The 22,760-nt window shown below is 39.9% G+C and overlaps 1 protein-coding gene across 9 annotated transcripts in view; it reads right to left on the bottom strand.

Moving 5' to 3' along the window:
* LIN7A (lin-7 homolog A, crumbs cell polarity complex component) overlaps positions 1-22,760 on the bottom strand; it is a 390,131-nt gene that overhangs the window by 160,913 nt on the left and 206,458 nt on the right. Inside the window, exon 10 of one of the 9 annotated variants that reach the window (XM_079936909.1) lies at positions 14,689-14,869. The exons of the other annotated variants lie outside the window; for them this stretch is intronic. Within the exon in view, the coding sequence (XP_079793035.1) occupies positions 14,689-14,869 (181 nt within the window). The remainder of the gene's footprint in view (positions 1-14,688; positions 14,870-22,760) is intronic. 9 annotated transcript variants of the gene reach the window in all.

Raw genomic sequence — 22,760 nt, 5'->3', positions numbered from 1 at the left:
CCGATGCAGGGGACGCGGGTTTGTGCCCCAGTCCGGGAGGATCTCACGTGCTGCGGAGCGGCTGGGCCCGTGAGCCATGGCCGCTGAGCCTGCGCGTCCGGAGCCTGTGCTCCGCAACGGGAAAGGCCACAGCAGTGAGAGGCCCGCGTACCGCAAAAAAAAAAAAAAAAAGCAGACTCCATGGTCTTTGAATCCAGATTTTTGCCTCAGCGCTCTATCTTTGGTTTAGACGGTGACTCAGATTCTTTCGGGCTCGGCAGAGTTAACGGGTCTCCTAGTCTGACTCTACCTTTTCAGTCTGTCTTTCCCACCAGGGCACAGAACCCACATGGGATCTGGGCAGTGTCACACTTCTTCATTTCTACTACTAAAAATGCTGTGTTAAAAATAATACAAATCACATGATTAAGCAGTATAACAGAAACTAAGAGGTAACTCAGAGATTTGAAGAAATATAAGCATGTTTATAAGACTATCATTTCAAACACTCAATAACTTTGTTTTTAAAATTATTTTCAGAAAAATCTTGAGGATTATTCTGGGTGGCTCTCTTTTTCCACTGGCTTTGCCTACTTTATAAATACTTTGGGGGGCATATGTTTGTCTTAAGCTATAATTTATCTCTGGAGTGCTTTTAGTCCTTCAGTATAACTTTTTAATAAGAATAAGGCAGCTTTCTCTCCTTTCTCTCCCTTTTAAAGTAAGAACAAAAAAGCAGACAACCTTTCCTGTTCCATGCATAGAAAAAGCTATCTGATCAGTTAGAGTATACACGCTGAGGAACAAACACCTGTCAGCAGGTATTCCCTTAGCCCTGAAAGTTTATCATTTATTCCTACTTTTGACTTAGTCTCTCTCACTCTTAATGAAACTATGCCTCATTTCAAGCTAAATATTTAAAACATGTTTTGAAATATAATAGTTTATTTGTAAACAGTTAAGATTTCTATTACAGATATAGATATGTGTGTACACACACACACACACACACACACACACACACACACACACACACACACACACACACACACACACACACACACACACACACACACCCCCTCCTGATTCAGGAATTGTCCTTTATAACAATTAGCTCAGTTTGAGTAGTCACTGAAAACCTGTAACACCAGCTTTTCACATAGGATGAAAACGTGGCCCTTATGTGATTTGAGGAGACCAAGGAAAACTTCCAATTTCAAAGTGAAATTCCCTCCTCTATTAAAAAACCCTGAACTTTATACTTTCCATAAGAGCTTTCTATACTTTCTAAAAGAAATTCTGTAGTTTTAAGAGTTTATTGTACCTATTGCTTTAAGAGTTTATTGTACCTATTGCAATTTGAGGAAGTCATTAGCATGGGTTAATTTAACAAGGCTTTCCAACAGACATCTGGTAAAAGTTGGATGTCATTAAGGAGGTGAGGGGTGGTGGGGAAGGCATGGGGGTATACTAGGTATCCAGGAAACTTAGACCAAAGAGAAGTGGTCTGAAAAAAGAAAAGCCCCTAAAGAGAAATATTACCTACTCCATAGTAGTGCCTAGTCCTGCCACGAGCCTTTACCAAAGTAAATTAAAATGCACAGGAAGAATGGACATTCCCATCCTGAAAATATTTCTTTCCGCTGCTAAATTTTTAAAAAACACAGATAGAAATCCAAATGAAAAGCAGAGTTCAAGTGGTTTTATTAATATTACCATTTCCAAATGCATAAATACAAACTAATAAAATACTAAACTGAAGAAAAACCGTAAGAACTGGATCTTCTAAAATGTTTATAAAGGAATATATTTTCATTCAGGAAGCTGGGAAAAATGATCTCAGTAAATAACCAGACGCATACTTGTTTCATTAGTAATCTCATGTAGTAGTAGTAAGCTGTGGGAAATTTTAAAGTTAGTTACTTTGATGCAAATTTGGCAAGTCAGTGGCTGATAAATGAACCAACTTTTAAACATTGTTGCATTCTGATTTTTCAGTAGTATTTTTTCCCCACACAATATGAGTTATCAAAATGGCTGCTATTTCTTGGTACACTCAGTATCTTGGTTGATTAAGAATCCCCTCTAATAAGAGAGAACTTTGGATTACACTGCATACATGAATTTGCTCACAATATGTGCTCTCCCCCGTTATAGAAAAACCAGTTGTTAAATTTTTACCTTGGCTAGACCTCAGACAGAAGAGATGCCTGCCCTGGAAAGGGATCTCAATATCTGTGCACAATCAGTTGCCCAATGGCCCATGCCCAGGTCTTCATGTGCATGTGGTTCTTTCTCTGTGAGGATTACATGGACATAATCCTGACCCAGCTTGCTGATAAGCTGCTTAAACACTTTGTTGGATAACCGAGAGTTGGCTATACCTCTCAGTTGCTGTAGGAGTATCTAGAGCCAGGTTTATGCATAGGCTCCTAAATGCATCAGTCATTCTTTTGGATTAAGAACCAAATAATGTTATCAGGAAATAAAATGAAATCAAGGATATTGAGTTATGATATGTTAGTACAATTAAGTAGCTCACAAACTCAGAATATCATACCTGCAAAGGCCCTTAGAAGCAACCTCGTTTATCTCCTTGTACCTTAATACATAAGGAAGTAAAGACCAAGAGTGGCTGTGACTTGGTCCATTTTATCAATATGTTAGTTGCAGTGCTGGATTAGAACTCATTATTCTTAATGACTGCTCTTTCAACAGCCTCATTCTGCTTTTTTAGATTAACTAATTTAGATAATGGTGGGTCGGTTTTTACATGATGTGAAAGGATAGAAACTAATGACAAGGATGTGTCAACTCCTAGCTCTAAAGTGTATGAGTTGGCCAGTGAAGAAGCAGAATAAGACTCTATGCTCACTATTAGTGGGTTATTATTCTCAACTTTGAAAAGGCCCAATATAGCCAAAGACAGACCTACTCCTTTCCCACGAAGGTAATTGTGACTGTTCATTTTGTTCTTATGATAGTTTTGCTTTTAGTCCATGAAGGTGTTTTGATATTATTTTAAGAGTGTGTGTGTCTATACATAATAAATGTGGGTGTGTGTGTGGGGTGTGTGTGTATACTCTAACATTCATTGAGCACTTATTGAGTGCAAGGCGCTGTTAGCTGCTTTGTAATGGAGAGGTAATGGAGAGCTTAAGAAATTTGTCCCAAGTCCCCAGCTAGTCAGATGGAACTTAACTGAGATCTGTTTCCAGAGACTAGGCTCTTACCTACTAATCCATAGCCTTAAATAAGATAATAAAGAGAAAGTAAATAGCATATCAGTGGTTCTCCTATTCATGGGTATTTTCAGACCAGTTGTTTTTGAATCTGGATGTACACAGAAATCAACTTAAACACTTTTAAAATATAGAGACCTAGGCTGTATCCCAGACTTGCCATATCAGGGTCCACAGCAATACGAGCTAGGAACTTGTGACATTATAAAACTCTGATACAGCCAGCCAGCCACTGATGTGCAGATTAGTGTTTAGACATAGTGCCCTAGACTATAACCACCTCAAAGAGTAAATGCCATCTTAGGAGTGTCTTTACTATGTCACTCCAGGAAAGAGGGCTGGATAGGTGAGGGAAATCTTACGATTTTGCCTTGGTGTAGCTCTGTAGTCAGCATTTTTGGTCATTAAAAAAAAACCATATGGACTGGATGTTTAATTCAGAATGGACTATCAAACAAAATTGAGTTATTTGCAGTGAGGTGGATGGACCTAGAGTCTGTCATACAGAGTGAAGTAAGGCAGAAAGAGAAAAACAAATACCGTATGCTAACACATATATATGGAATCTAAAAAAAAAAAAAAAAGGTTATGAAGAACCTAGGGGCAGGACAGGAAGGAATGAAGACGTAGAGAATGGACTTGAGGACGTGGGGAGGGGGGAAGGGTAAGCTGGGACAAAGTGACAGTGTGGCATGGACATATATACACTACCAAATGTAAAATAGATAGCTAGTGGGAAGCAGCCACATAGCACAGGGAGATCTGCTCAGTGGTTTGTGACCCCCTAGAGGGGTGGGATAGGGAGGGTGGGAGGGAGACGCAAGAGGGAAGAGATATGGGGATATATGTATATGTATAGCTGACTCACTTTGTTATAAAGCAGAAACTAACACACCGTTGTAAAGCAATTATACTCCAATAAAGATGTTTAAAAAAAAAAATGAACTATCTCCACACAGGTTATAGGATATATTCAGAAAAAAACCTTTATGACTCTTTGATCCTTTCCTTTTCTCAAATATGTTAATATCCTGTTCTAAATGTATTCTCTTTTCCTGAAGAAAAGTGGCAAGTATAAAAAGTAGTACATTTATCCTCTGGAAAAAATATGCTAATTCTCTCCCATAGTACTTTGTTCCTGCCTAAATGCTAATATCTATTTCAGTGCACTGTAATTTATTAGTTTTCAACCATTCTGCTGTCACTAGACTGTCCGAGGGCAAGATGAGTCTTATTTATCTCTGTGCCCAGCATCTATTGTGTGCTCAATAAATACTTAGTCAATGAATAAGCCATACACACACACACACACATTTATATATATATATTTTTAACATCTTTATTGGAGTATAATTGCTTTACAGTGGTGTGTTAGTTTCTGCTTTATAACAGAGTGAATCAGCTGTACATATACGTATATCCCCATATCTCCTCCCTCTTGCGTCTCCCTCCCACCTTCCCTATCCCACCCCTCTAGGTGGTCACAAAGCACCGAGCTGATCTCCCTGTGCTATGCGGCTGCTAAGGAGCCAGTACTGCCCAAGTTTGAATTTGAGCTTCTTAACTTAGCAGCTTTGTGAGCTCCGACAAGCTGCTTAGCATCCCCACGCCTCAATTTTCTCATCTGTAAAAAGGGTATCATAGAGTGTTTACTTTATAGAATCATTATGGGCATTACATTTATTGATAATATACACAAGGCACTTGGAAGAGCACCTGACACTTTAAAAGGGTCCAAAAAATGTGAGCTGTTTGTTGAACTGTTTCCTGGGTGATCATGTCACTGTAGGGCTTCAGGTGCTTAAGGACAATAACAGCAACAACAAAATATAATTTGCCTTTGGAATAGGTAGAAGTTTCTTTTATATTATCTAGGAAGCCAAAGAAAATGTATTTACTAAATTAATTATGTATGGAGTTTGTTGGAAGGTTTGAAACTACTTAGGTAAATCAACTGCTTCTAATCACAGTCAAGTAATTTAGAAGCATCATTTCCATACATACAGTTGATATGCTAATTACAAATGATCATCATTTATTCATGAAAAACTGCTCTCTCAGTCCCTCCACGGTGCCAGACTTTGTTAGGGAAAGGAAGAGCGTGCAGGAAATTCTCTTGATAGGAGCATGCATAATGTGAGCAAACTTGAGAGGGGAAAACCATCAAATAGCCAAACACGACAAGAGAGCAAAGAGGTTAATGGGGGAAAAAAGTGTATGTAATTACACACATGTTTATCCTGTGAGAGTAGTTATACATATAAAATTTTTTGAACCATGGAAGTAGAGAATGCAGAGCACTAGCAGTCGGCCCAGGGGCAGAAAATTTAAAGCAAGCAAAAGCTTTAAGAAAAAAATCAGCACCAGAAATCACAGATCTAACAGGTGGTTGATCTGAGCCCACCTTTTCAGATCCGGAGCCTAAAACTAGAAACAAATACAGCTACTACATGTCAGTTGTAATGCTTTATAGTAACTCTGCTTAACCCTCAATGTTCTGGCACCGACAGGAGGCAAAAGAAGTCCTGATGGTTGTTGGGATAAATACAACACACACATGCACACACATACATGTATACCTATACATATACACTCAATAAACATATATACACATGCACACACGTATACGCATACACACACATACAGCCATCTTCAAGAGTACAAATGTGAACACTAGACATCTGGAACCAGAACAAAGCTGTGTGGAAAAATATTCCTAGAAAATGAGATCTTGAAATCGGTCTGTTAATTTTTGAGGGGTAGGTTTCACCCGGGAAGCCGAGTTCCAGGGTACACTTCCAATCAGGATTCACGCTGATCTGTGCTTCCAAAATACGTGCTCTGCCCACCCACACTCTCCCAAGCCGTGACACTCTGTGACACTAACCCCCCCCAGGAGCAGAGCCTCTCGCAAACGTCCAGAAGCAGGAATATCAAAATTGCCGACTCTTGATATTTGCTTCCAGGTCTGGTTTGACCTGAGAGGGGGGTTGTGGAGGTGATGATAACATACCCACCAAGAATCCCCTCCCTCATACCCATACGTGCTACCATTACAGCTCCACTTAAACATGCAAATACATCTCAGTCACTAAAATCTAGTGTGGTTCCTAATCAAATCGTCAGACCAACCCTGAGTACAGCCAGTGTGACGGGGCAGAAAGGCCAGGGATTCGGATTAGGAGGATCCCGGTTTGAGTCATAACAAATCACTGTCGAAGAGTGCGACCTTTAGAGAATGACCTCACCTCTTTGTGTCTCAGGTCTCCGATGGACACTGTCCTGGTTTTAGGACTGAAAGTCCCAGAAAATACCTCAGTCCTGGGCAAACCTAGACAGTTGGTCACTGACTAAGACGCAGGAAAATGTAAAGATTGAAGAATGCATAGTAGTGCTTGGTACATGATATATCTTCAGTAAATGTTTGTTTTTGCAGTAGCCCTTGTGGAATTTGAATTTTCAGTGGACATAGGGGGGAGCAATTTTATCAAAGAAGGATGGGTCTGTTGAACACCAAAGGGCAGCATGAGGAGAGGAGAGGGAAGGGAAGGAGGGATCTGAGTTAAGAGAAAGGTTTGGAAGAATAGGTTCGAGGGCGGGGGAGTCATTTTTGCTCACTCTGAAACCCTGCCAACACCCTAAAGACAGGTCTAGTACCACGGAGCATTATCTCCTTCTGGTACTGTAGAATCCCAAGGATGATGGAGCCTGGCTTAAATGGCAAAGCTAGTTTAGGAGGAGTATCCAGATTCAGGTGAGGCTTTTAAACTGATGAACCAGGCCTGCATACCTGGACACTGGTTGGATCCCCGAGGACAAATACCAAACCCCATCCTTCAGATAGTCTCCACTGACTTTTATGGCAGGTGGGTTATGATGTGATGCAGACAGGACCAACACTGGAAGGTTCTTTGAAAGACTTTGCAACCTAGAAAAAGGCTTAGCCTATAGGGAGTTTATGGGAAATCTCCCTTTCACTAAGCGTGGCATACATCATCCCATCTCCTCTCCCTAGATGTCAGCTTGTATTATGCTGCAATGGCATCAGGATTCTGTCAACCAGAATAGTTTTCTTTTTTCCTTCAGTATCTTACTCTAGTGATCTCAGAGAGACCGTTGTTTTCTAAGGGGTATCAATGGAGACAATAACAGGTCTCTGAAATTATTCACCCAAACCCTTCAAAGGGTACCCTTTATTATTTAACCTGTCTTAGAATCCTAGAAGCCCTACCAATTATATAAAGCATAAAGGAGAAACACAACAAATCTAGGCAGAAGTTGTCGAGTCCAGAGCTGTCAAATGTGTTTCCTGTACAGTGTAAAGCAGCAGGGACTTTTATGTTGCTTTGTACCATGAATAATGTACAGTAATAATAGCTATAATGCTTAATTTAATTACAGAGACTCAAGATTACAGATGCCTTCTTGTAGGAGAAGGAGTGAAAATTTAAGGGATATTTCAGGTTTTACTGTCAAATATCTCACTGGCTCTACATATAAATGTCTTTTCCAATTAAAAGCACACCACAGGGGCTTCCCTGGTGGTGCAGTGGTTGAGAGTCCGCCTGCCGATGCAGGGGACGTGGGTTCGTGCCCCAGTCCGGGAGGATCCCACATGCCGCAGAGCGGCTGGGCCCGTGAGCCATGGCTGCTGAGCCTGCGCGTCCGGAGCCTGTGCTCCACAATGGGAGAGGCCACAACAGTGAGAGGCCCGCAGAACGCCAAAAAAAAAAAAAAGCACACCACAGAATATTCTGTGAATTTGTCACCAGTGACTTATACTAAGATTTTTCAGGTAATTCAACAAAATAAAACTGTACTTATTTTAAATGTTCTAACTGGCTCTAATCCCCAAAGATTCTTTTCACCCCTCCCCTCTGGCTCCTGCTATCACTAGCCATGCAGCCACCCAAACCAGGCATCCAGGGGATGTGGTTAACTCTCCCCTCAACCCACATCCAATTAACCACGGATACTGGTTGATATTTATTCCCCATTTACCAACTCATCTCATCCTCTCCTCCCTCTTATTTCTTACCATTATAAAATATCCTCTAGTTTCTCTCTTGTCTAAATTCTTCTCCAGATTCTAGCCTGAGTCACTTGGTCTTCCTGTGTCCTTGCTGACAATCTAGTGAAAGGCAGAAAGAACACAGTTCTGGTAGACCCTGTCCTTGAAGGCAGGGGCTACTGAGCTACATTGATTGTTTCTTCCCAGGCAGGACCCAGCACAGTGCATAGTACCCACCCAATCTGGTGAGTGCTGGCTTTGAAGGATAGGCCCAAAGATTGCCAGCTGTATACTGTAGGGAAAGTTATTTCATTTCCTGAGGCCCAGTTCCCAACATGCAAAACAATGTGAATGACATTTCCTTTAAAGATGTCATTTAAAATTTAATGAACTACCCATGTAAAGTGCCAAGTGCTACACCTGGCCCACAGAATGCACCCAATAAATGAGTGTCCCCTTACCCCATGAATATTTCCCCATTTTCTAGAAATGAAAATAAAAGTATCCTGTGTCATGCAAAGCACTTCCATCACACAGGCAGGTCCAACTCTATTTCCTTATGTTCAGCTTCAACATATGAGCACCATGCTTTTGATTTTACCACATATTTTCGTGTTTCTGTAATCTCTCAGTTTTATTCCCTCAGACTAGATGGTTCTTCCTCCTTCTCCTGTCTTAGGAAAGCTCCACTCATCATTCAGAGTCCATTCCAAATAGCACTTATTCTCTAATATGTTATTTTCTTGCTCAAAGTTAAGTGTAAACACCTTACAATGGCCTGTAAGGACCTTTACTCTCCGCTCCCAGCTGGCCTCTCCAACTCCACCTTCTAAGACTCTCCCTCTCATTCAAACCCCAAATTACACTGGAGTTCTTTTTTGTATTATACATGCCTGGTTCATTCCTGCCAGGATTTTGTATGACTAGTTCCCTCTCATAAAGTTCTCAGGTAAACGATGTTCAACTTTAATATTAGTTAGAGAGATGCAGATTCAATCCAGAATGGAATAAACATTGTTCACTTATTTTTAAAAATTGGTAACTATTGCCGAGGATTTGGTGGAAATTTTTATTCTCATACAATTGGCAATAGAAGCTGGAGGTCAATTTGGCAGCATCTATTAAAATAAAGTGTGCCCATGTGCTCCTAACCTGGTTTGCCACCTATCAGTATTCACCCTAGAAAAATAGTCATTCATATACATAAAGATTTTCATTGAAGCAGTGTTCACAATAACAAAATGAAACAAAACAAAACAAAAAAACAATTGGGTAACATGCTAAATGTCCATCAACAGGGGAATGGTTGAATGAACACTGGTACCCACATACCATGGAATACTATACAGCAGATTAAAAAACATAAGTATGTACTGAGAAGACAAGATATCCAAGACATAGTTCTGAGAAAGCAAGTCATAGAAAAATAAGTATATATGAAAATATTAGTGTATTTTAAAAACTTAAAATAATGACTAACATTCATTGAGTGTTTACTATCAGGTACTGTTCTAAGTGCTTTAAATTTATCAAAATAGTGACTCTTCCTACATACCTGGTGAGGTATGTAACGTTATCATCCCAATTTTATATATGAGGAAACTGAAGAACAGTAAGTTTCCATGGGCACACCATTAACGAGTAACAAATCTGTCTCCAAGCCTGGCCTCTTAATCACGGCTCTATATTGTCTCATACACTTTATATCTAAAAATAAATAAACAAATAACTGAATATGTGTGTGTGTGTGTGTACTTGCATGCAAAGGAAAACACTTGGGTAAATACCCACCATCATAGTGTTTCCTCAGGCGGGGAGAGGAAGGAACTGGAATGGAGTGATGGTGAAGAAAATGATTAAAGAGGCTTTTAAAAAAAATCTGACCAGTTTTTTAACATTGAATTCTTTGGAAATTTTATAAGGATGCATTCACATATTTCTTGTATAACTACTGTAGCCCAGAATCAACATGAGGAAAGTGAGTCATTCTAGAATAAACTGAAGAAGGTGGGACAAAGGATAATTTTGTTTTCAAAGTGCTTTGAGGCACAGCTTTGAGGTAATTTGAGCAAAAAATAAATTATACCTGCAATTGCCTGGGCCACTTAGGTGAAATGAAGGAGTTTTAGCTACATTACCTCAGAAATTATGGACGTAGAAGTGTGGTTTGTGGGAGCTTCAAAACCCCAATTATAAGGGAAGGCCACCAAAACTCCATTCAATCATGACCGAACGCTTTTTCTCCTGGCATCGTTAATTTGCTGAAACCTGAGTTTTCCTTTCCTCCGTTAACTCTTGGTTGTTTATTTGTCCATGCTAGCTTCAGTTACATGACCTGCTAGATCATTCATGTTTAAGTGTGAATGATATAAATTGAGGATGATGTTTGACTAAGAACTGGTGAAGAAGAATTATGAAACACTGCATGTTCGAATTTTTGTTTTTCACTAATGGCTCCTAAGATGAAAAACTGCAGTGATTTCGAGGCTGACAGATGTGAGATCCCAGAGAGAGTTACGAATCAGTCGACCTAGAAATTCTTTTGAAAATGAAATGAGTTGGTTTTATATTTCTCCTTTAGTACGATTATTATTGATCCTCTCCTCCCATTTCCCCAAATAACAATGTATTGTAACAAAGAAACATAGCTGTTCCCTACATAACAGGTTCATCATGAGATCTGTTTCTTCTCTCATTAAAACATTAAGTTATATCTACCCCTGGTTACCCTGCCTCAAATTCCAGCCCCTTCTAGACCACTCTTCACATTGCAATCACGGCAGTCTTTCTAAAATGCATATTTGATCGTATCACTCTCTTGCTTAAAATCCGTCTAAATCCCCATATTGCTCAGATACGGCCCTAGCTTTGCAGTCCAGTGTGCATTACAATCTAGGCCCTGCTTACATTTTTAGCCTCATTTGCCAACTCTTAAGGGTCCAAATGGAAGAACTGGCCTGGCCATGTTCTCTCGTGTCTGGACTCTAGCATGGTTTACTCTGAGGTGGCCCTTTCATGCTCCTTGCTGCCTCAATCCACCTACCCAGCACCTACTTGCCTATGAGTTTTCTTCACAGAAGGAACCATCTCTGGCCCTCCCATGCCTGGGTTAGATGCCCCTGTTATGATCTCCCATGGAACCCCATACTTATCCTTATTTACAAAATAGCCTATGTTGCAAAGATCGTCTTCTTCCCTATTTCCTCCCCATACCTGTAAGCGTGAAATCAGGGGATTTTATTTTTTATTTCACTGGTGACTAAGACAATACCAGGCCCAATAATATTTTGCCAAATGAATGAATGAATAATTATCTAAGTTTTATGGACTGATTAATGTTCATCAACAAACTTGTAACTTAACGATGTTGTCACTTCTCAGAGAAAACATAATGATTTCTTATTTAAACCAATGGCTGCCCCCTTAATTATGAACTAGTAACAATCAACACAATTAATTTATATAGTAAATAAATAATTTATAATTATTTAATTAATTAATTTAAATAATTTATATAGTACCTACTACGTGTCAGGAACTATGTTATGCCACTTGAACACCAAAACATAAAAACAAGGTAGCCACTATTATTACCATCTCTTAGCAGTGAGGAAACTAAGGTTCAGAGAAGTTACCAGATTGCTTCGTAAACTCCATAAATTACACTGAATTAGTTTGTGAGAGTTAATTTGCCCAGTGCATTTAGAGTGCTTAGGAAATGCCTGGCCTGTAAGCTCTCAAAGGAAGGCTTTTCTGTTACTACAGAAAAGTCAATTCTGTTACTACACTTAAAGGGCTGCCTGCTTTATTTCTACACCTAGTGTTTGGGGATTTTCAAACTACCATTAATATAGTGGCATATACATTGAGTAGAAGATACATTTTTGAAAAGTTGCATATTTTTAATCAGCAAAAACTTTAAAAATTAAAACTGTGAGCTACTACTGCCAAATTCACCTCTACCTTCTTTGTTTCTTCTCCAACATGCCGGTACTCTTCCATCTTAGGGACTTTGCATTGATTCTTTCCTCTGCCTGGAATGTTCCTCCCTAGATACTCATGCGGCTCCCCCCACTTCATCTCCTTGATTCCTCTTCTCAAATACCACCTCCTCACTGAGGCTACTCTGCCCAGCAGCGCACACTCCTCTCTCTACCCTGACACCCCCTATCCTACTTAATCTTTATTATGGTTAATAATAAATACTTTTTGAATGAATGAATGCATGTTAAGACTATGTCCAGGCAATGTTCTACAACCTCGTTTGGCCACATATGTGCTCCAGATACAGGGCATTTATGTATATTTTGTCAATATACTGCCCTATTTAGTAGCTCTCAAACTTAGGGTTTGGTGGAGTAGCTGAGGTGATAATGGTTTGATCTAGGAAGAGTAACACAACGAAGAGAGGTAAAGCTAAAAGTTCAGCTTAGGTTACCCATGTTCCTATAAATAATTGAAAGTGCGTCAGAGGGAATTTTAATGACTATATTTGACTTGTTTTCTTCACAGAATAATCAAACATGCTTACTAAAAAATTCCACATAATTAAACTCTCGATGATTTCCTTAAAAATTAAGTAAATTTATTACAGGCCAAGCAGGTTTAAGTGATTGGGGTACTTTGTGGAACACTCAAAATATGTGCAAAATTATATTCAATGCAACTGAAGGAAAACATATCTTAATACCTACAGATGTTGACACCATAAAATGATGTGTGATCTGATAACTAGCATCAGACAGCTTTGCATTATCCCTCCTGCCAACTGCATCCAAAAAAACAGGACCCATGTGAAATGATGTGTGCAATGGGTCCCTGTGGTAATTAGCTAGAAATTACTACATCCTGGTCAGTAATATTTAAAATTGCTTCTAACATTGTATAAGAGTGAAGAGCAACATAATAATGATCATTTAATATAAACTTTAAAAAAATTTAAACAGATCATGGGCACAAAAATAAAGAGAATTTCAGGATTAGCAGCTGTCCCACTCCTAGGCTTGTGGCCAGCCTTTCAGATCTATTGTAAAACTCAGAGGGCTCTGGTACGCTGAAGACTTCACTTTTAGACTTTATTGAGTAGCCAAATAGACACTGTGCCTTCTAGACTTAGGCAGAAGAGAAAAGTGGCAAGGCCTTAGCATATTTCTGTTTATGACATATTGACACACAATTTCTCCAAATCACCCAAACCTACAGCTCAGGCCAATTATAAGTAATGTGGTCCTGTCTATTTATGAAAAACTTAACTTGATGTTTCTAGGAGAATTAGGTAGAAGTGAGCTCCTTTAGGGTATGAGCTATGATTTGTTTAAACTTTCCCTTTCCCAGTGCCAAGCACATGGCACGTGGTTAATAATTCTTTTTTGGCAGTCTGATTGAAGCCTTTAAAGTGGTATTCTTAAAATACTGTTTGCCTGTAGAGACAGTTTCAATAATGGTGAGCGGTCTTGCCTTTGTTATAGAAGGTAATTAGGGTCAACTGCAGGGCTCCTCCTCACAGATCCTCAATTCAGAGACAAGCCTTAGATAAAGTCTCTTTTCAAGAATTGGCCTCATTTGTGAAATTCCGCGCATGCTATGATTTGGTAGAAGTCCATTCTATTCACATACACCATACAGTGTATAATGTATGCAATTTAGATTTTAATGGTGCACCTAATATTTGGTTTGTATCAGTCTCCTTGAAATTGGACCCGTTTAGTTTAAGAAAATGGTTCTCAACCAGGCATGATTTCACCCCTCAGGGGAGAGCTGGCGATGTCTGAAGACACTTTTGTTGGTCACCACTGGAGGCGGGGAGTGTGACTGGCCAGGAATGCCGGCCAAACATCCTACAATAGACAGAACAGCCTCTCCAACAAAGACTTATCCAGTTTAAAATATCAACTGTTCTAAGGTTGAGAAACTCTGATTAAGACAAATTAATTTAGTGAAAAGTTTACGAAGCAGAATTTTTTTTAAAAAATAAAGTTTCCTACTTTAAAATGCTGCCAGTTTGCTAGAACTCAATTCATTTAAAATTACCTGCGGCCTAAAACCTATGCCCTCTCCAAAACCAGATGAAATCGTTCTATTTTGTATACTTTCACATGGATGTCCTGCAGACACCACAATTTGCTAAGTAATGGGCACTCACTTTCTTGCCTGAAACACCTTTTTTTTTTTTTTTAATTGCCAAGTCACTGGAACACGTTTTGGACCATCACCAAGTGGAACTGTACTCTTAGGCCCCGAAATGCAGTTTTCTCTACATTTGTCCATGATGCCTGTGGGCTCCCGCCTCTGACCTGACATCAGCGAGTCCTCCTGAGAGCTCAGCCTGAAACATCTTTTCTCCTGTATCCACAAGAGGCAGGAACCATGCCAGAAACTTAGGACTTCCTTGGTAATTCCCTCTCCTTTACCTCTCACATCTAGTCAACCGCCAGGTCTTGCTTATAGTACCATTACCTCCAAAATAGTTTTGAAATCTCTTCCTTTCTCTCCATCCTAATTCTTTTCTTGCAAGACGTTCATCATGTCTCTCCAAAACTCCTAGGAGTTTCCTAGTTGATCTCCCCACGTCCAGTTTTTTCTCCACTCCTTCACATACTCCCACTCCCACATGCTGGCAGTTGCCAGACCAACTTATCTAAATGCAAAAAAAAAAACATGTTATGTTGGCCATTTCCTACCACCTTCAAATGGTAAGTCCAGACTACTTATCATGGTGTATGGGGCACACTACGACATGGCCCCTGCCCACCCCTCCAAACCCAATCCCACCACACTTTGCCTTATTCTTTCGCTACAGACATCATGCTGTTTCTTACGTTTGTGCATTATGTTGTCTCCTCTGCCTGGAGTAACCCTCCATCAACCGACATTTCTATAGATAACTACTATTTATCCTTTTAAAATTCTACTTATATATCATCTCCTCTACAAAGCCAGAAGGTGTTTTTCGTTTTTAAAAATTCTGAACTGTCCGCCAACACTGTCCACATTATCCTATGGCAATAATTGGCTGGAACTGTGTTGGGACATTTCCTCTCTAGATTGCCACAGTTCCCACTTGGTCATCTCCATTCATTTATATAATCTCCTCTTGGTCCCCACTGTAGTCAAATTTATCTCTCCTACTCTAAGGGGAGCCAAATCTACTTTTACAAAACCAAATCTATTGCAGCATCATGCTCCCTTGGCTTTCAGAAGTAGAAGCTCAGTGACTGTCTAGAATCCTCAAGTTTTCTAATGTCACATTTTACTATATTTCTGAATACGTACTGACTACTGCATATGTGGTGATGAGTTCAGAAGGAAAAAGCTGAGTTGAGATGCAGGTGCTGGGTGATAAGCTAGGCTCAGGCGGATTTTAGGAGATCAAATCGTGTGCATACCAGCCTTGCAGAGATTTAAATTCATGCTCAGTCAAAAACATAACTGCAACATATTCAGACTTTAACTCCAGGATGTAAAGTCTCAGTGCCTTGCTTCATATTCAAAGCTACCTTCCTAAGTCTTAAGCTACGCCATATTTGCTTAGTTGTTGGTGATAACAGGCACACCTATGAATAAAAACATGACTTCTGAGAAGTGTTTAGGTGCCACTGAAGGGCTACAATGTAATTTACATTTCAGAGTAAAGTCAGCAGTAAAAAAGTTACCAACAAATGATTCTGTATCTATGAGAAGACAGAGCAAACCAAGGAGGGAAGGCTTATGGTTCAATATGAGACACTTTGCAACTTCATTAAAACTGTCCACACCCCATGGCTGAACTTAGAAACTGTGGTTCTGGCACCACAACATCTAAGACTCTCTCACTGAATTTCCCATAGCTGAGGCTCAGTAACTAACATTTGAGTTAAAGTTTGGGCATGTTACATGAACCCCCCAGTAATCACATGTAGCTCATGAAGTGTTATTTGATTCCCATCTGTATCAGTGTCTTCTTTCTTTGAGTGTATAATCAGGAACAAGATCATAATCCATTCTATAAAACTGTACAAACTCTGAGACCTAACTCGGTTTGCATTTCATTGGGTACACCTGTGGAGCTGTGGTTATATTAACAACATTCCGACTCTGCTTTAGGCTGGTACCAGTAGTCTCCAGGCCAACATTTAGTAAGTTAGAAGAATGGTCCTTCTCAAGCAAGTTGGGCTTAAATCGAATCATAAAGCATAGCTTTTAGGTAACAGAAATTGGTTTCTCCAGTAATGGTTAAAACAATAACTGGTAATTGGGTTTGATGAGTTTCATAAAGCATAAATGATGCCAGAACGTGACCTAGCACAGAACTTGAAGGCAAGCACTGTACTCCTTCAAGGTGAACCTCTTATTTCTCAGCCAATAGAAAGATCCTTACTCTGTTTACATTTTCTGCTTTTGTAAATTAAGACTTTGCTGCCACAAGAACTATGAAGACATCCATCTGGGGGTTTGATGAAAAGCCTGTTTACTAATAATATACAGCAATAATGCTATATTTTTGTGGAAAGATAAAGTCATATTTTTGCCAGTGCTATATTTATCAATTCTCTCTTTTACCTTCATTAGGAAACGTAGATAGGATGCTGTCATTACATCAGTTGTACAGATGTAAGGACACCCAAAAATCCAATGACTTGCCAATAATCAACAGCACATGAGTGGGAGCTAACTACCTTTGAAATTAGAATATTTAATGAGAGACTTTTATTGTCCCTTGAAAATAAACAGAGCAGAGGAAATGACTTAGTCTGAGCTGAAAGTTTATATCTACATGCAAGAAAATTGTAAGACAGGAAGGAGACTATTACCTGCCTTAAAGAAATTTATATTAACAGTTAATAATAATTAATAGTTAGCAGCTATTGGGGTTTTTTAAATTATTTTATTTATTTATAATTTTTGGCTGTCTTGGGTTTTCGTTGCTGTGTGTGGGCTTTCTCTAATTGTGGCGAGTGGGGGCTACTCCTTGTTGCTGTGCACGGGCTTCTCATTGCAGTGGCTTCTCTTGCTGCGGAGCACGGGCTCTAGGCACGTGGGCTTCAGTAGTTGTGGCACATGGGCTCAGTAGTTGTGGCCTGTGGGCTCTAGAGCACAGGCTCAATAGTTGTGGCACACGGGCTTAGTTGCTTCGCGGCATGTGGGATCTTCCCGGAGCAGGGCTCGAACCTGTGTTCCCTGCACTGGCAGGCGGATTCTTAACTACTGCACCACCAGGGAAGTCCCAGCTATTGGGTTTTTAAAAGATATCTGCCATAGTGGCAGATACTTTCACACACTTTCTCTTATTTTAATCTTCAGATCAGCCATGTGAGAAAGATAGTATTATCTCTGTTTTACAGATGATGAAATAGAGTCCCCAAATTGTAAATGGTCATATTGTGGTTAGACTATCCTTAAACTCCTCAGAAACTATAAGAACTTGAAATGTAATGACTTATTTGAAATGTTGAAAATATCAATTGACAATAAAGTAAAAGGTTTCTAATTTCCATTAAAAGTAGTGATAAAAAGACAGAAAACTACTTCTAAAGTTATCAGATGCCAGATGTTATTTAAGTGGTTTAAGGGTTTAGTAAGAAAATTTCAATATAGAAAAAATAATAATACTACACTAAAACAGAAAAAGTATAAGACACTTCAGTTTTTAGTGACTAGCTATAGTAGGTATCAGAAATTCTTAGCATAATACCAGATTTCAGAATTGACAGACAACATCGAGATTCCCATTGCACTTAGAATAAAATATAACCTTTTTGGTAGCACCTATAGGAATCTGCCCTATCTGGCTCCCACCACTCTTCAGCTCATCTTATCCAACTCTCCATGACCCAGTCTCTCTGCTCTTCTTTCAGCCAATCCTGAGACAGGCTGGGACCTGAGACTGGGACCCTTTGCTGCAGGGCTTGCACCTGGACAAATGTCTCCTCCAGCAACAAAATACAAAGAAACTATAAGGGACCAAAAATAACTGCAGTTGGGGCAAATTATGGACAACAAGATAACAAAAGGACCAAATCCTATTGCTACTTCTGAAGAGCCAGGAGCAAAAACAAGATGTTGGGAGCAAAAGCAGGGTATTGCGCATGCCCCCTGCACTCAACACCACCAAAGGGGTGGGCAAAGCACCTAAGCCATCCCTCCGGCCAGACCCCTGGACACACCCCTACTCTCACCCCATATAGGAATGAGCTCGCCCCTCCTTGGGCAGCGAGCAAGGGAACCTGTTACTTATTTTCGCTCCCCCCTGCTGTAGCAGGGGCCCCAGTAAAGCCTTGCCTGAATTTCTTGTCTGGTTTCTTATCAATTTCTATTGACTAAGGAAGGCCAAGAACCCTGGTAAGTAACAATCCTACACTACAAGTCATGGACTTTCTTGCCTGGATACCTTCACACAAGCTTTCTTCTGATGATGACTGACTCATCCTTGCCCTTAGTCTCAGCTTAAATGTCACCCCTCAAAGAGGCTATCCCTAACACTATTAAAAGGAGCTCCTCTTATTCTTTTATATGGCACCTTGTTTTCTTCCCCTTTTCCCCCTTTAACACTTGTTATAGTACTTCATTATGAGGCAGTGTTATATTCTGAAGTATTGATATAAATTTGTGTTTTTTCTGTACTTCCCCTCCCCCTTTGCTTCCTTCAGCTTACATCTACAGAGCAAACAAAGAACTCAGAAATAGCTGAAAGACTTTGACTTTGACAGTAAGGCAGAAATGCACTCCCCCCCCACCCCGCCCCATTATCCAAAGACTAGATAGAGATTGGGGCCGGGGGGCGGGGGGCAGGAGGAAGAGAAGGATGAAAAGCTTCACTGATTATACAGGCAGAAGTAAAAGGAGAAAAGTATTCAAAGTGGGAGGGGAAAAAGAAAGTTGCATTGTCAGAACCAGGAGTAGGTGGAAAATACTCAGCACATACTGTCCTGAGAGTGGAAAACCAGTGTGCTCATGGTCTGTGGACAAGTGATCCCTTTCCATAGTCCTGGAAACTTGTAAGCCCTCTGAATTTAGAATAATGGTTTTCAAAGACATCAGGTCTTATTCACTGGAGCCTGTAAATGTTGCCTTGTATGGAAAAAGGGTCCTTGCTGATATGATCAACTTAAGAATTTTGAGATGAGATTACCTTGACTTATGCCCTAAATGCAATCAGAAGTATCCTTGTAAGAAAGAAGTGGAGGGAGATTCAACACAGAAGCTGCAAGGAGCAAGAAGCAAATTCTCCCCTAGAGCCTCTGGAGGGAGTCCAGCCCTGCTAACACCCTGGTTTGGGGTCATTCAAACTGATTTCTGAGTTCTGACCTCCAGAAACGTGGGAGGATAAACTTCTATTGTTTAAGGCATCAGGTTCACAGTAATTTGTTACAGCAGCCACAGAAACTAATACACACGTGGAGTAAAAATCTCATTACTCTGACCAGTGTGGAACTGAACTGAATCTCTGGGGGAATTTCCTTTATGCTGGGATAAGTGATGGCTATACCACCAGTTACATATACATGGATATGTATACAGGCATACCTTGGAGATACTGAGGGTTTGGTTCCAGACCACCACAATGAAGCAGATATCACAATAAAGTGAGTCACACGTACTTTTTGGTTTCTTAGTGTATATAAAATTATGTTTACACTACTCTGTAATCTATGAAGTGTACAATAGAATTATGTCTAAAAAAACAATATGTATACCTAAATTTTAAAATATTGCTAAAAAATGCTAACCATCATGTCACAATGCAAGGTTGCCACAAACCTTCAATTTGTAAAAGACTCAATTATCTGCAAAGCACAATGAACAAGGTATGCCTGTATGTTTATTATTATCATCATCACTATTTTTCTACTCTTTACCGGACAGAAAGTTCCACGAAGGTTATAACCCTTTCTCTTTTGTTCACATTTATACCCAGGTCTCTGTTTAGCAGCTGTCACATAATAAGTGCTTTACAAATAATTGGGTTTTTTTTTTTTTGCGGTACGCGGGCCTCTCACTGTTGTGGCTTCTCCCGTCGGATGCGCAGGCTCAGCGGCCATGGCTCACGGGCCCAGCCGCTCCGCGGCATGTGGGATCTTCCCGGACTGGGGCACGAACCCATGTCCCCTGAATTGGCAGGCGAACTCTCTACCACTGCGCCACCAGGGAAGCCCCTACAAATAATTGTTGAATGAATGAAAAGTATTGCTAAAATAGCACAAAATGAGAAAAACACAAACAAATGGTAAAAATAACTATGAAAAAGACTGTACCAGAAGAAAACTAAATAGTCAAATACCCATTACTAGCAATCTAAATAGAGATTTAGGCCAGTCTGATCCCATGGCTGGGAATGCTTTCCGGCATATAGAGACCTGTACTTTAATACTTGTTAAATGTGAGTGTATTCTGGCATTGATACATTTTTGGTCAATTTCATCAGCACAACCTCAGGGTATGCTCAAAGCTCAAGTTGGTCTATTAACGTCTGAGAGCTAATGTACCTGGTGCCCGTTCCTGTAGGCTGAAATCGCAGGGCGGGAATGTAGCAGTTCTGGCCTGTGAGCTATGGTTACCTGCTCGGTTGGGATAGCACAATATTCTTCTATTCTGCTTTTTAAGTGAGAAGATCTATCATGAGCCAATTCAGAATGAAGGGGACTAGAACACTACCTGTTCAATGTTGCAAAATATACCGGATTATGTTGCCTTGTTTGTGCCATTCCTAAAGTGACTGGGTTAAGGCAACATCATCGTACTTGTCTTGGAGCCTTCACAATTGTGAGTGGAGTGTCACATGAAATTATTCAGAGAACAAAAATTTTCAGCACTTAACTGAAATTCCAGCTTGCACTCCTATTTAATTATAACCCAAACAATCTCGCACTCAGCTGCCCAGCAAGGTAAAGAATCTGGTAACAATTCCTTGGCAAAGAGAATCTGAGAATAGCTTTACTTGAGGCCTCCTAGCCTAGAACTCAGGGATGCTCATGCCAGGCCTCTACAGGGACCCAAAGGCTGAGGCTCTGCTTTGCCTTCCCCCTCTTTATGCCTGTATGGCTTCCCTCTAACAGCCGCGTGGACCCCCAAGAGTGAGTGTGGATCAGGGCTGTCACTGGCTGTTCAGGTCACACTCTGGCCCTGTGCTTTCTGTGCCTGACACAAGGTGGAGTGATGGGTTAGGCAGGGATGGAACCATCAAACACATTCATACCAAACTCTCTGCATCCCCTCAGGATTCTGAGCCGTTTGAATTCAAGTAAATGCCTCCTTTTCCAAAATGCTACTGTTTTTTAGGAATGGTTCTTAACTTTTTAAAGGTCAAAGCCCTTTATGAGAAACATAAAAACAACAGACCCTCTCCCAACAAAAAATGCTTATGCAAACCTATAAAAGTTAAAAAAAAATTTAAAAAACCACTTGATCATTTCTATACCATACAGGAAAATACTCATCTTTTAAGGGCTAAGATATTTATTTACCCTTAAATTAGGATGAATAAGGCCAGACTGCCCAGGTTAGACTCTCCACTTCTGTCATTCAGTAGCTGTACAAACTTGGGCAAGTCATTTGATCTCGCTCTTCCTCAGCTTCCTCATTTGTAAAATAAGAGTGACAATAAGAGCACCTACCACAAAAGATCATTATGAGGAAATAATAAATTCAATATGTAAAGTGCTTACAATGGTGCCTGGAGTTAAACAAATATATATGGAGCTTTGACTAGATAGGTGCTGTTCTAAGACTGAAGGCAATGAACAAAAATTACTGCTGTCAATGGGGCATGTGTTTTTAATGTAGAGCTTAAATTTTCATAGAAATCTTATAGTGTATTTCATAGTAATTAAAAATATCTTATTATGTATATTTTCTCTTTGTTCAGATAACAGATAAGTAAGATTTAATACAGATTTCCCATCTGGGATGCTGTAGGTTCACAGAGCTCAGATCTAGACAGTTCTAATTTGTGTTTCATCCTCATTCCACACCTGATAGCCTTTCTGTATAAATAATTTGGGCTGTGAGGACTCACCCGTAACTTGGCATAGGTATTTATAAAATGGGAGAAAAGCCAGATTCCAGGAAAACAATTTATGCTGTCCCATCCCTCAAGTTTTACTCATTCATCTGTTATGCTTAAAAATCAATTAGCACTGTTCATACACTGTATCAACAGCTTTAGTTAGGATTAACTACTGGGCAAATTTAACTGCAATTTCCCTACCAATGATGCTCTAAAACAATGCCTGGATTTCAGGAGCTAATGAAGGTCTCTTTTGACTATGACATATTTTTAAAGTTCTTATGCTTTTATTTTATCTTTCTGCCCTGTGCCTTCCTGTCTCCACCTGTCCTCTCTCCCATCAGCACCAGGAGGATATCATATTTCAGGTTGATTCTTGTGGACTCTCTCCCTTTTAAAAAATTATTAGGAAATAATTATTGAGTCACAGGAAGTTAAAAAGAAATGTACAGGGAGGTCCTATGCACCCTTTACCCAGCTTCTCTAAATATTAACATCTTTTAAAACAACTGTATAATATTAAAACCAGGGCATTGACATAGGCTCA

This window comes from Stenella coeruleoalba, assembly GCF_951394435.1.
Source record: "Stenella coeruleoalba genome assembly, chromosome: 11".
NCBI classification, from domain to species: Eukaryota; Metazoa; Chordata; class Mammalia; order Artiodactyla; family Delphinidae; genus Stenella; species Stenella coeruleoalba.
The sequence above is the reverse complement of the archived record's forward strand: the minus strand, read 5'-3'. Positions and strand labels throughout refer to the sequence as shown.